This window comes from Vitis vinifera, chromosome 6 (assembly GCF_030704535.1).
Source record: "Vitis vinifera cultivar Pinot Noir 40024 chromosome 6, ASM3070453v1".
Classification (NCBI taxonomy): Eukaryota; Viridiplantae; Streptophyta; class Magnoliopsida; order Vitales; family Vitaceae; genus Vitis; species Vitis vinifera.
This window is the reverse complement of record NC_081810.1, coordinates 5,600,043-5,615,260: the sequence shown is the minus strand read 5'-3', so window position 1 is coordinate 5,615,260 and position 15,218 is coordinate 5,600,043. Positions and strand designations below refer to the sequence as shown.

Genomic DNA, 15,218 nt, shown 5'->3' with positions numbered 1-15,218 from the left:
CATCAACATACAATGCAATAATTTCAAATTCGGCGTATAGGGTTATTCACATACTCTTCTTTTAGCAAATATTTGCTAAGGCGATTATACCACATGCATTCAGAATGCTTTAATCCATACAAGGATCGTTGTAACTTGGTTGAGTACATGCTACGAGACTTTGTACAATTTGCTTCAGGAAATTTAAATCCTTCAGGGATTTTCATATATATATCATTATCCATGGATCCATATAAATATACTGTAATAACATTCATGATACGCATATCTAGTTCTTTTGGGACTGCCAAACTAATTAAGAAATTATATGTGATTGCGTCCATGACGGGAGAGAATGTTTCCTCATAGTCAATACTAGGTTTTTGCAAGAAACCTTGTGCTACCAATCGCACTTTATATCTTATGATCTCATTATTCTCATTGCATTCTCGTACAAATACCCATTTTTACCCAACAGGCTTTACATCTTCAGGTGTTTGGACTACAAGTCAAAAAACTTCTCGTTTTGTTAATGAGTTTAACTCTGCTTGTATAGTTTCTTTCCATTTTTGGCCAATCATTTCTATGTCGACATTCTTCCACATTTCGTTGTTTGGGATCTTCATCATTTCTTATGATATCAAAGGCCACTTGGAAAGCAAAAATATTGTTAATAACAATATTATTTCGATCCCATTTTTCTCTCGTGTGTACATAACTTATTGAGATCTCACAATTTGCATGTACCTGTTCCTTTTCAAGGGCTTCTTGTTCAATATGTGCCTCTTCTAGGGCTATAGATTTATCAATTTTAAACTGATCAGTCATTTTGATGGCCTCGTCTAGAGTGCCAAGTTTTTCTCGAGTTCTCCTCTTTCTAGGAGTTGCATCATTTAAGCCGACGGGTCTATCACACTTCAGGCGTATCTTAGATTCATTTGTTAACTATCTTACAAGGATATCAATCCATGTTGGAGTATTTGTAGCCAGGATATGTGACTTTGTCACTTTCTTTGTATCAATAAATGCATCAAGTAATTGATTTGTAAGATTTTACAAATGAATGATCCTTTGAACTTCTAATACACATTGATTTGTATGAGGATCAAGATAAGTCAAAGACAATGCATTCCAAATAATTTCACGTCGTTCTTCTGGAACTGGCTTTTCTTTCCCTAATGATGAGAAAATTGTCTCATTAAAATGATAATCTGCACAACATGTTACTCTACATTTTAAGCGTATAGGTAGACTAGTCATTAAATAAAAACTTCTGGTTTTATAATGTACATCCATACAACATTTTACCTTGGGGGACTAAGTTGGTCTTACAAGATTCTTCTGAATCTATCATCGTATAAAGTGTCATTCACATGGAATCAAATATCACTATTGACATAGTATAAGCTCTTATGGAGCCTTTAATCAGGTTTCCATCACTTGATATAGTATTAACATTATTTGTCATCAATGTTGTGCAATTAATGAGACAATAGTTTCATCAAAGTAATAAGTCTTTAAACATTGTCATAAAGACCTCGCCTTTATAGAATTGAAGAAATATTATCATAGAGATAGAGTTAAAATCAATGGAAAAATATTAGTCATTGATGATGACTTAATAAGTTGTATAAAAGCAATGAGAGCATATATAACACAATAAAATATTCAAATTTGTACATAGCTTCAGGCTATGGACTATTTATGTATAACTTCTAATTACACAATATAATTAAAAGAAATTAAAGAAATTAAAAGTTAATATCTTTTATAGCTTCAGGCTATGATTATTTTGTCAAAATAAGAAAATATTTAAATTTGTACACAGCTTCAGGAACATTTATTTATTTTATAACTTCTGGCTATAATATTGTTTGGTATAACTTCTAGTTATACCGTATAATTAAAAATAAATAATTAGAGATCATATACATAACTGTGGTCATGTATCTGTAATTCTGTAATTTTTCCTCATAACTTCTGGTTATAGGAATTGCACATATTTTTCATAACTTCTGGTTATGAGTTTACCCCGTAATTTATAATTTATCTCATAACTTCTGGTTATAGGGGTTGTATATATTTTTCATAACTTCTGGTTATGAATTTACCCTACAATTTATAATTTACCCCATAACTTCTGGTTATTGAGATTATACACATTTTTTATAACTTCTGGTTATGAGTTTACCCTATAATTTATAATTTATCTCATAACTTCTGGTTATAGGGGTTGTTCATATTTATGTATTTAAATAAAATAAATGAAAATAGAAATTAAAGGGTAATAAAATAGAAAATCATGTGTGGACCCCGCATTTTGATTGCTCGATGCGTTTCCCACTCGATGGTGAGCTCGATTTTTATTTGAAAAATGATTTTTATTTGATTTTGAAAAATGACTTGGAGTCGCCACTTATTTTTGTTTTATTTTTAAAAGGGTAAACAAAATAAGAAAGAAAAACCCTAAGTGTAACTCCTTATTTTGGAAAAGGTGGTCTGCGAAAAACCGGATCGGGTTCGGGGGTCAGGTTACTTATCGGGAAGGTACGGTAAAGACCGTAACACCCCTCTAAGTCCCTAAAGTCGGGTCTCTACTAATAGAATGAAGCTAACATGGCGATGATGAGGAAATCAATAAATACTCAAATCAATCATGCACATATGAGTATCAAAACATGCGTATAGCAAGACCAGAATAAGGACAGATGCGTACCTGGGCAACGATCTTCAATGCGCTATCAAGAAGTGAGATTAGTGCATAATAACAATCACGAGATATAGCATACATGTCACTAAACTGAATACAAAATCATCAATAGCACAATGTGTCATTTCACTCAATTTTATTTTAAAGAAAATTTATTTGATGTTAGGCCCCCACCAAAGCCCAATTCATTTTTTTGCATGAATTAATTCCATAAATTCCATTATTCGGAATTATGGGATTAAATCCTTGCTTATTTAAAAACCTTTTAAAAATAGAGAAAATGTGAAAATTGTTCGTCATGAAGAAAAATGGCACCAAAATTTTATTGGAAAATAAATTTTTGGAACCTAAAAAAAAAAAAAAAAAAAAACATAAGGATGAAAAATGGAAGAATTAAAATCTGAAAATTTATTTGAAAAATGAGATTTAAAACAAAACATTTCCAAAGTTGAAGATGGTGAATTAGAAGGTGGCGCGTGGCTTAGAGGAGGAGTGCCAAAAAGGTGGCCATGCATAGAGGGCTTTTTCCTGTAACTTCTCTTTCTAGGGTAGCAGCAGGTGTCACATGCGTGAGAAGATACCCATAATTTTCTTCCTTAGCCTGTCAATTGTCCCAGCTGCTATTTGACCATGATCTGACGATGCCGAGATGTCCACATCAACATCCGAGATCCTCTCTACAAATCCTAAGAACCAATCTTATGACTCCATTCGCAACATCTCACCCAAGTCAATGGCTTCGCCAAGACCAGTTCTTCTGATCCACTCTGTTGGAGGTAGGGGCCTTGGTTTCTGGTTTGCCGTGGGCATTCTTAATAGAGTTCTCAAGGACTAACATGGGTTGATTTCCAGCTAGAGTCTTCTGGCTTTGAGCTGGAGCCAGCCCCAAAGTGGAACAAACACTGGCAGTAGCTGCTACGCTGCCCTACCAGAATTCTGAGTTGTATTGAAGATTCCGACACCTGTGATTTAGGATCATTACGAATTCAGTCCATTGAATTGAAGATTGATCACTTCCAATCATTTGTAGCAAATCCTCAACCCGAGACTCAACAATGTCACGTTGCTTAGTCAACTCTCTTATCTCTTTCTCCATCTTGTCAATCTGAAGATCTTTCTTTCACAGTAATGTTGTATGATCACAAGTTGAAGAAGCAGGGATTGGACTTCTCAATTCACTCGGTGCAAGGCAAGCTGTGCACCCTTTTGTCATGGCATCCGCCTTGATTTCATCAACTGTTAAATCGCACAAGTACCCAAGGCATAATGTGCATTTTCTTCCCAGCAAATAGTTCAACATTTTCTTGATACAAGAAACCTCAGCCACAGCCAAACCGCCACGTCTTATGGCACTCTCTATGCTTTTGGAGTCAGCAGCAAGGACATCTTGCCAGGTGGGAAAAACAGACCTTGTCACGTGCCTCTCATCGTCCTGTATATCCAATCTCCCCGCGCTGATCGCCGCCGGCAGACCAGAGATGACGTTGACGTCTCTGAGGCATCCCATTCTCATTTCGAAACCGCCTTCCATATGGCAACTCTTGGTGACATGCTTGCATGTCTGGGGTTTTTCGAAGCGATGAATGACGGAACAGACATTGAAGAGCGGCACGTGGACACGCTGAACGGGTAGGGAACAGAAGAAATATTTGGCACTAGATGAATGCACGGGATCTCCGCCAGAAGCATTCGAAACGGCGGAGTTGCTAGAGTGGATGGTCCCAGCGTCGACAACAGTGGCCAAGGCCACGACCATGGCAAATTTGGTGATGATGCCCATCGACGACGCCACGCAAGGCCTTGAGAAAGGGACATTGCAGCTGAATTTGGTACCCATCTGGACTAAGTTGGCAGTGATGGATGTCGTAGCTGAGTTTGGTACCCAGCTGAACCGAGTCGGTAGTGAAGTGGATGCCGCAGCTGAGTTTGATACCCAGCTGGACTGAGTTGGCAGTGAGGTGGTGATGGCGGAGGCGCTTCGCCGCCAACGTCGTTCGAGGACAACTTCTTTTTGGCTTTCTTATAAGATTTGCATCTGCTACATTGGTGCTGGGAAAACAACATTCAGTTTTCACCTTCGCCTGATTGCATAGTCATAGAATCTCTGAGAAGCATTGATCTAAATGATGCACCTAACGTTTTCATGCCTTACAGGGAGGTCAAGCACATCAACGAAGACATCGTCAAGAGGAGGACTAGCCTCATGTCTCGCCGTTCCCTGCTTGTTCGATTCAACACAAGTCAAAGCTTCCTCGGAGCCTTGTCTTCATAGTTACCCAATGAACTTATCAATCTTCCTGTCACTGTCACAAGTCAAAACCCAATGAAATTCCCTTCGCCCCAAGCCTCTGGTTGAGTCAGTCCTGGATTCTCCCCTTCTCTCGTAGCCCAGGCATTGAATAAAACTCAAGAACAAAAGGCAACCACCACAGAGAAGAAACAATAAAAACAGAGCGTGTAAAGAAAGAAAAATACTAAAACATCCTCAAATGAGGCTTCACTCATGGGTCATCAGTGAGCCTTCAGATTAGGTGAGAATAAACACATCAAATACATCCATTGGCATGATTATGAAAGATTTCATAGTAGAAACATGGCATATTAAAATGGGCAGCATCAAACATGAGTTCAGAAATCATATCTCAATCATTATCCACCCTCTAGCAAACCAGCAAACTCTCAAATATCAATAGAAAACGGGCAGCAGTAATAGGAATCCTAAAACAAACAATACCTCTTTGGCATCCATACCTGTTTGGCATCCATACCTGAGAATGTCCTTCTATGGTAAGCTCCCGTTCAGCTTCAAATACTCTGAATCTCCCAGGAAAGATACAATGCTTCAGAATATCCTCCAAATCAGTCCAGCAACTCCCTGAAAGCTTCCCTCCAGCTCAAGAGATCCCTCTCAAGCTAAACGAATACCTTCTCTCTCGCTCAACGAATACCCCTCTTCCTACAGCTCCAACTTTCTTCCTCTCTCAAAAGCACCCTAACTCTCCTGCAGAATCCCTGCACACCTGCCTCTCCTATCCTTCTCACTCTCTGGTTCTTTTTCTCTCTCCGGCTCCTCTGAAACTAAAATATCCTTGAAAAAAAAAATCTCTCCCCGCCTCCCTCCAGACCAGCCTAGAGACCCTCAGAAAAGCCTCATTTTTCAAAATACCTCCAACGGCCTGCTCAGAGAGCTCCTGCCAGCAGCCCAGGTACCTCCCTCCACTCTCTGCCAGACGACCTCCTCTTACATAACGGAATATGCTCCTCATATATTCCTATTCTAGAACCTCCCTCCACATGTCAAATTTCTATTGGTTCCTCAAATGCTCAGCTGATTCCCTAACATCCATCCCTGAGCTGACACGTGGCCACCTAAGATGGTGACACCTGGTCAAATAATCTGCAGAAAATTCAAAGAGAAAATGTCTCCAAAATGGGGGTCAACATCATGATATAAGTTTATCACATACCTTTTGTGAGAAAGAAGAGAGAAGAGTATTTTTATTTCTCTTGTAGAGACTATTCGTGCTGATAACGTGTTATAAAATTATAAAGTGAAATAGGAAGAAAACAAGAAAGAGAAATTAGAACGTATGAAGAGAATAGAATGCACGGGAAAACTCTGTATTAAATTTCATTAAGGGTCTCTCCCTTTTATAGGGAGTTACAAGAGATATTTATGAATGATCATCCACAAGTTACCATAGTGATACAAAATCTCATATTTTATAACAGGTCGTTTGTTTTTGTAGTATTTTATTTTTATTAAGTATTAAAAAGTAAAGAAAAACCAATATATTATTTTTTTCTATTTAAAAAAAGTTACATATTTTGGTTTTTCCTATTTAATAAAAAGTTAAAAAAAAAAAACAACTTAAATTCTAAAAACAAATTATTTTCAACAAAAAATAAAAAAAAGTTAAAAACAAACATCACCTAAGATTCAGTTACACCCTATGGTACTTCTTTATGTACTAAACACATGGATTAAGCCAAATAAGACTAGTGTCATAGACGTAGGCCTAGCCCCTTTTTTAGGAAAAAGTTTGAGTGTGACAATAGGCAGAGAAAAGAAAACAATCAACTCCAAATCTTGATTTCAATTGCAGGCCCAAACAACGCTCATCTCAACTTGGAATGGGCATGTCTTGCTGGGCTGGCAGGTATTTCTTTCTTTGCGACCGGGGTTTACCGTTAAGGCCCAAATTAAACTTCGGTCCATCTCGGCCCACAAGTACATCACATTGGGCCTTGAAATCAATTCCATAGTTGTGAAGAGAGATAAAGCAACTTGGTAGACTCCATTACTTTCTATTTCATTTTCTAAGCCTGCATTTAAATTTAAAAAAAAAAAAATTTTCAAAGGGAATATAATTTTATATTAGGTGAAAAATTAAAATTTAAAACAAAGGAGAATTAGAAATGTACCTAAAAGGGAAAAAAAAAAAAGGAAAAAAAAAATGAAAAAGCGCAACACAAAAAGTTTGGTTTGGATATATATAGGGAGGACAGGAGAAGAAAGATGTGGATGGCAGGAAAAGGAGGATGGAGAGAATGTATTAAAGAGATAAATATATTTATACAATTTATTTTTAATTAAAAAAAAAAAAGGAAAAAAAAAATAGTGGCTGGTACTTGGTAGTGGGAATGGTGGTGCTGCTGACGGCTGAGGACACTGACCATGGTGGCTATTATCATTCTTATGGTCAAACGCTCTGGATTGTGTTTGCTCTATGGCTGGCATTCCTTTTTTTTTTTTTTTTTTTTTTTTTTTAACCTTTCCCTATTTTACCTTCTTTAAAGTTATTTAAGAGATCATTTCCATGTGATTTTTAGATTTTAACATTTCTTTTTTAACACTAGCAAGTATTTTATTTATTTATTTTTTAAAAAATGACTTCATTTCCATTGTCAAATCTAATAAATAAATAAATAAATCTGCATCTTTTTTTTAATTATTTTTTATTTTTTATCTTAAAATGTTTAATTATATTAAAAAATAAAATTTATAAATTAATAAATATTATACTTTTTTTATAATTTGCTTTTATGAAAATATCTTTTATTTTTTGCATTAAAAAATGGAATAAAAAGTTAAATTATATTAAATTATGATTTTTATTTAATTGTATATACAATTGGAATTGACTCAAATCCACTATAGACTTACTAGTATTTAAAAAGAAAATTCAAATTTGTTCAACCCATGGTTTTTCTAGATCATTCTTAAATTCTTCTACAACCCATTTATGTCGGTCTCAAATCAATCCCATTCAAAATAAGACAACAACTAAAATTACCCTCTAGACTTAAATCATATGGTCTTTTGAAACAAAAACTCAAAACAAAACACGACAACCAACTTGGACTTTGGAATTTCAAATCATTTTTAATTACTATCTTTCTTTTTTGAAGACAATGATCTCCAACCCTCAATTACCATCTTCATTTCTAATATCTAAAAATTAAACAAAATATATTTTAAAAAATGTCCTCAAAATTATTTTCAAACTAGATTAGATTAGATCTAGATGCACCTTTGTAGGGCTTAAAAGCTCTTATCGCAGTTTCAGCTTATAGGCTCTTTTTAAAAAGAAAGAAAAAAAAGGTGGGGGGAAAGGAAGAAATGATGAAAAAAGTTTTTGTCTTTTTTTTTTTTTTTTTTTTTTTTTAAATAAAAAAAAATTAAATGATGGGTGTAATAGATAAGAGAATGGGTACTGGGGAGAATGGAGGAAAGGGAGTGGTAGCTTCTCACCAATTATGGGTTGGCTGAAGTGGACACCATTATAAGTCAACAAAACATTGTGCCAGCAAACACAAAAGCCCACCTTCTAATCACACTACACCCACTATAAACCTCAACCCCCCAAATACCAAATAAATTAACAGATATTATTGGAACAGTTGCCCAAAATGGATGGAGCAAATATAAGACCAAACTAATTTAATCTTCCTTCTCCCCCCATATAATATCATAATTCAAAATCAAAGTCAAGATTTAAGCATCCATACCATCCATCTTTCTTTACAATTTAGGGGGTCAATGCATCATGCCCTGACCCAAATACTTCTTCTAGAGGGCTTTACAGAGCCATGGAATTTGTGTTCTGCAATGAGCATTTGGATGGGAAAGGCCATTATTAAAAAAGCAAAATCATACTTTCTCCAAATGGGGTTTTTTTTTTTTTTTTTTTGTTTCTGAATCAATGACATTGATTTGGAAACTTTTCTTGTGCCCAATTGTATGATAACTTCTCTTTCTTTTGGGGTAAATAGTGGGTGAAGGCTGAGTCCAATTTTGTGAACTCTCTTTTGGGGGGAAACCCATACTTTTTGACTTTGCTATTTCAATATATAAGAGTAAAAATTAGTAAAGAAATGTACGAGTAAGTTGATAACATATTACATAGGCAGGAAAAAGAATAGGGAAATGGAATAAAAATAAGAAGAAAAGACAAGTGTAGGAAAGGATGGAAGGTTAAAAGGAGGGGGGTGGGTGGGTCAAGTAAATGGATTGTGGAGATGGTGGCTAAGTTGGGTTTCTCCACTTGCAATATTGAATGATGATAGCTTTGAATTCTGAAATGGGAAATTATTATCAAAGTGGAAATTGGTGCCTTTTTTATTGTTTAATTAATAACAACCTAGGTTCCTTTTGGACTCCCTATTTATAAATATATCTTGACATGATATGGGTCTATGAAGCAGATTGTCTCCATCTACTATTTTATAAATTTTTTTATTTTTATTTTTTAGTTTTTCTCTTTGGTGTTGGAAGCAATCATGGACCCATGAACCATTAACCCCTGTCCCTTTGATAATGCCATTTCTACTCCAATTTGCCACTCCACTTTGTCCTTTTTACCATATGCTTTCACATTGGGGAAAGCACAAAAACATTTTATTTTATATTTAATAATTAAATCATTTCAAACCTTGATGATAAATATGATTTAAATAGTTTATACTGATATTTTGATATGATAATGATGGGTCCAAATCAATCCATTGCATATACTATTTTGCGTTTAAAATTGACCAAATTTGAGGTTGAGGGGGGGCTCTAAAATAAAGGATAGAGAAATGGGTAGCTTGGGAATTAAGGAATATTGGACATGTGAAATTCTTTTGGCTGACTTTGCCAGAAAGTAAAAAAGGCCAAAAAAAAAAAAAAAAAAAAAAAGAAAGAGGGAAAAGGGGGGAAAGGTGCTCTTGCAACTTCTTAATGTGGACAAACACTGGCCATGGGGGGAGAATGATGATCTGTCCAACCTACTGTCAATTTAGCAGTCAAATGAAACTGAAAGTCAGCAGAAGGACGGGTCCATATTAAATCAGCTTACCTGAAACACTCACTCTATAGTAAATGTAGTATCATTACAACTATACAACTACCCCCACCTTACCCAAATTAAATTTTAACTAATTTTCTAGGAAAAATAAGGGAAAGAAAATGCGAGAAAGTCAAGCCAAACATAGGGTGGAGAAAACCTCAAGTTGACAATAACTCCATGACGCACAATGATGGGTGCCAGGTGTCAGTCAACCTTCATCTATCAAAATCTACTCCACCAGATCCAACGGTGATTATGGCACGCTTTTCCAAGTTGTATATATATAAATATTTATTGAATTATGGTCTTTGACTTTTCGAACCCTACAAGAATTTATGACCTTCTGCGATTTTCACCACTTAGAACAAACTCAACCCACGCGCTCCATCTGAGCGTTCAGCACTGTCCGGTGAAAGAAGGCGATGCAGCCTTACTGGGCCGCCTACGTCGAAGCGTGTGTGCCACGCCTGTTGTGAAGGTGGTATTGACAAAACCCCCACCAAAACCCCCCTAACCCATGAGTTTACTTAAGCCCTAACCTTAGTCAACGCCACCACCACACAAAAGGCAAAACAAATTTTAAAACCGAAGGAAAAACAAAGTGGTTTTCCAATTTCAAAACCTCTACAAAAAAGTCAACTCCTATTTCTCTCGCTCTCTCTCCTTATTCTTTTCATCTTCTTCCTCCCAGCTTCTCTCTCAATCTCTCCATGTGGAAAATGAAACATCGGGTTTAGCGTTTTTTTGGAAGTTAGATTTGTTTCGGGGGTTTTTTGTTTGGGGTATCCTCGATGGGTAACGGTTTCGCGAAGCTAAGCATCTGCTTCACCGGCGAGGGAGGAGCTCGCCGGAGGCAGGATATATCTGTTTTGATATCGGACCCTCTTGATGAAGGTTTGGGTCACTCTTTCTGCTACATCAGACCTGACCAGTCTCGGCTCTCATCTTCCAAGGTTCACTCTGAAGAAACCACCACCTTCCGATCAATCTCAGGCGCTTCTGTAAGTGCCAACACATCAACTCCTCTCTCTACAGCCTTTGTAGATCTCTATTCTTACAATAGTATTGATCGAGCCTCGGCTTTCGAGAGCTCAACGTCGTTTACTTCCATTCCTCTGCAACCAATTCCCCGAAATTGGATGAATTCTGGCCCAATACCGGGAAGTTACGGCGGAATTCCGGGTTCTGGACCCCTTGAGAGAGGGTTTTTATCGGGGCCGATTGAGAGAGGGTTCATGTCAGGACCGATTGATCGGGGGTTGTTTTCAGGTCCTCTTGAAAAGAGCAGTACTGATCAGTTTCAGAGGAGTTATTCTCATGGTGGGTTTGCTTTTAGACCCAGATCGAGGAAAGGGTCACTGATTCGTGTTCTTCAGAGAGCAATATCTAAGACGATATCGCGTGGCCAGAACTCGATTGTGGCTCCAATTAAAGGCGTTGTTTCGGTAAAAGAACCGGATTGGCTTGTTGGGTCGGAAAAGCACAATGAGAATCTCACTGTGAGTAGTGTGAATTTGAGCAGTGATGGGAGTTTGGAGGATGATGATTCGCTAGAGAGTCAGAATCTTCAATGGGCTCAAGGGAAAGCAGGGGAGGATCGAGTTCATGTCGTGGTTTCGGAGGAGCATGGCTGGGTTTTTGTAGGGATTTATGATGGATTCAACGGCCCTGATGCACCTGATTATTTATTATCCAATTTATACTCTGCTGTTCACAAGGAGCTCAAGGGTTTGTTATGGGATGACAAGCATGAATCCAATCCAGTTGCAGCCCCTGCCTCCTCCCCTGTTCCTTCAGAAGCTTCCAATTCAGAACTGGAAGATTCACATCTTGGTTCTGATGTTGATTTAGCTAGAAATAGGATGGTGGATGGTTGTTCTCATTGTTCTTATCAAGAGTATTATCCATCGGGGAGTGGGGATGTGAAGTTCGATTCAAATTCAAAGAGAAAGAAGGGTAAGAATTCGAAGAACAAGTACAAGGGTGCAGCAAAGAAATGGGAGGAGAATCAGAGGAGGTGGAAGTGTGAGTGGGACAGGGAGAGATTAGAGCTCGATCGAAGGTTAAAGGAGCAATTGAATGGATCTAATACCGATGGCTCGAGATCTATTAACCATTCAGATGTATTGAAAGCTCTGTCTCAAGCCTTGAGAAAAACAGAGGAGTCGTATTTGGAAATAGCTGATAAGATGGTTATGGAAAATCCGGAGCTGGCCCTCATGGGATCTTGTGTTCTTGTAATGCTGATGAAGGGGGAGGATGTTTATGTGATGAATGTGGGTGATAGTCGAGCAGTTTTAGCTCAGAAGGCGGAGGCTGATGTCTGGCTTGGGAAGATCCGGCAGGACTTGGAAAGGATCAATGAAGAAACATTGCATGATCTTGAAGCGATGGACAATGATAACTCCAACATGATTCCTACTTTATCTGCTTTTCAGCTTACTGTGGACCACAGCACCAGTGTGGAGGAGGTAAATGTTCGAATCTTTATTGTTTACTTTGTAGAGAAAGCTTGAGCTTTGCCTTTTAAAACTGATTCTTCTTTCTATTTGCTCCTTTTTTCCCTTTATTTAGAGCTTTACTTGATGTTTTCTTGCATTTCAGGAAGTTCGGAGAATAAAAAATGAACACCCTGATGATGCTTGTGCAGTGATGAATGATCGTGTGAAAGGTTCATTGAAAGTCACTCGAGCTTTTGGGGCGGGTTTTCTCAAACAGGTATCTTCAGTGATCTAGATTTTAATATCTCTTTTCTTTTCTTTTTCCCTGGGGAAGAGTAGAGATAAATGGAAAATGTACAATCATTTCGACCATGTTTGGCACTTAATCTGAGGAGATTATGGACTGGTGCTGCATTGTTGATTAGCCAATAAAACGGTCTACGAATCAGGCAATGTGGAACAATGCCCGAAGGAAAAATTGCAACTAGCAGTGCTATGGTTCCCCTGAATATTTTCTGGGCAGAAAAAATGTCAACAGTGCCAACTGCTAATGGGGTTGTACATGCATGATAAGAATTGGAGTGTGGAATATGTTTAGGGAGACCCTTTTTTTTGTATCTGCTATTGCTCTAAGAAAAATGTTCAGTTCTGAAATTCTTTCTGTGTCTTACACAGTTTCTCTTTGAAATCCTGCAGCCTAAATGGAACAATGCACTTCTAGAGATGTTCAGAATAGACTATGTTGGCACCTCTCCATACATCAGCTGTCTCCCATCTCTTTACCACCACAGATTAGGCCCAGAAGATAGGTTTTTGATATTATCATCTGATGGTTTATATCAATACTTGACAAATGAAGAGGCTGTTTCTGAAGTTGAACTTTTCATCGCATTATCCCCTGATGGAGATCCTGCACAGCATCTGGTCGAGGAAGTGCTGTTTCGTGCAGCAAAAAAAGCTGGTATGATCCAATTTCCACAAGAAACTGTTTCTTAATAATTAATTAACTAGGGAATTTGATGAAACCGGCTTTGGCGAACTGCAGGTATGGACTTCCATGAGCTGCTTGAAATACCACAAGGGGATAGACGACGGTACCATGATGATGTTTCGATTATTGTTATTTCATTGGAGGGCATGATATGGAGATCATGTGTATAAGTAAAGAAAACCACAGATAGAAGTTATAGAGACGTCGGTTTAAAAAAGTCGGGCATTTCCGTTTTGGCTGTGTTTTTTTCCTTGTCACCTTTGTATTATACCAATTAAGCTCCCTGGACAGTCTGGAGAGTTGGCTGTGTGATCTACTGGGTGGTAAGGTGTGTAAAGGCGTACAAATCTGGTTCGTGTTGATTATAAACTGTCATAGAAAATTGTAATTTTCTAATAAATGACATTCCTTAAAAAGGGGTTTTGTTCATAGGCATCACCATCCATTTCTTTTAGTTCTTTTTACAAGCAAATGTTTAGGTTTCGGCCTCCTCCACATCTTGTTGTAATTCATGTTTTGAACAAATTCAATTATTGGTTTCTTCCAAAGTCTTTGGGTCTGTCTCTTCTCAGTCCGATGAGGAATTTTTATTTTTATTTTTGTAAAAGAAAAGCTCAAAAGAACTTCATTTCTCAGGAGATGGAAGACCGAAGACTTTCAGCTAAATCTGAATGAGAAAAAAGTAAGAAGCATACACCTTAAAACTTAGGGGCTGAATTTGAAGAATCATGTGGCCCTATACAATTCCTTGTTCTGTTTTTCTTCTTGTTCATGCTCTCTTTGACAAGAACTTTTGGTAAAAAGTGTTAAGTCATTAATAATCAAAATCAAATTGCTGTCCATTTCCTGTGATGAGTCAAAGCTTCTGCAGAAGTGATCATTGTTAGAACGTGGCACAACAAGAGCCTAACGGGAAGAGACCAGAGGAGGCCGAGCCCATGTGGGTCAGTTGATCATAAATCTCTTAACTACTAACTACTTCTGAATGGGGAGTAAATGCATTGCAGTTGGAAGAGGTTGGTATCAGACTCATCAGTAATAAAAACCTGTCATTTTGTCATTAATTTCATGCAATATTTCTTTAGCCTATGGTTCCTATCCAAACAATTCCCAGATTTCATACCATCATCATCCACAACAATTTCACACTCTGTATTTTGAACACAGCTAATGGGCTTCAAGACCTACACCACGCCCAAAAAAATTGCTTTGCACGCTGCTCATTCAATCGTGGTTTGGGCCGACCGACATCGGCCCAATTACTGGACTGGAAAACCAAGTCTGGAAACATCTGAAAGGTTGGCATTGCAGCTGCATTCTGAAGACTCCCAGTTTCATTTCCATTCCCTGGGATTTGAAATTCTAGTTTGGCATCATCTATCATCCATCTGAAATCTTTTTCAGCCTGGTTTGAAGTCTGATTGATGGTGGGTAGTCTCTTGGCTAAAAGGAGGTTGAACATTTAGGGGGTGTATGGTAGGTCGGAATAAGGAATGGAAATGAATATATTACTTCCATTTCTATGATATAAATGAATTTGATGATTCCATTTCTAGCATTTTGATGAACTTAGAAATGTAAGATTGGAATGATTATTTGTTTCCATTCCAATGTTTGATAATAATAGGAATGAAAATTAAAAAGAAATAAATTTACAATAATATTCTTCCATATAATTTAAAATAATTTTTTATTTTTATTTTTATTTTTAAAAAATAAATTTTGAGAGTTTTTTTTTATTAAATAATAAGACTAAATATATA

At 37.2% G+C, this 15,218-nt stretch overlaps 1 protein-coding gene across 1 annotated transcript; it reads left to right on the top strand.

The window, feature by feature from the left end:
- The first annotated feature begins 10,597 nt into the window (after window positions 1–10,597).
- LOC100256990 (probable protein phosphatase 2C 23) lies at window positions 10,598–14,003 on the top strand. The gene is made up of 4 exons (XM_010652723.3): window positions 10,598–12,494; window positions 12,628–12,741; window positions 13,161–13,425; window positions 13,510–14,003. The coding sequence occupies exons 1-4, from the start codon at window positions 10,815–10,817 to the stop codon at window positions 13,623–13,625; spliced, it is 2,175 nt and encodes a 724-aa protein (XP_010651025.1). The 5' UTR covers window positions 10,598–10,814; the 3' UTR covers window positions 13,626–14,003.
- Window positions 14,004–15,218: the final 1,215 nt, after the last annotated feature.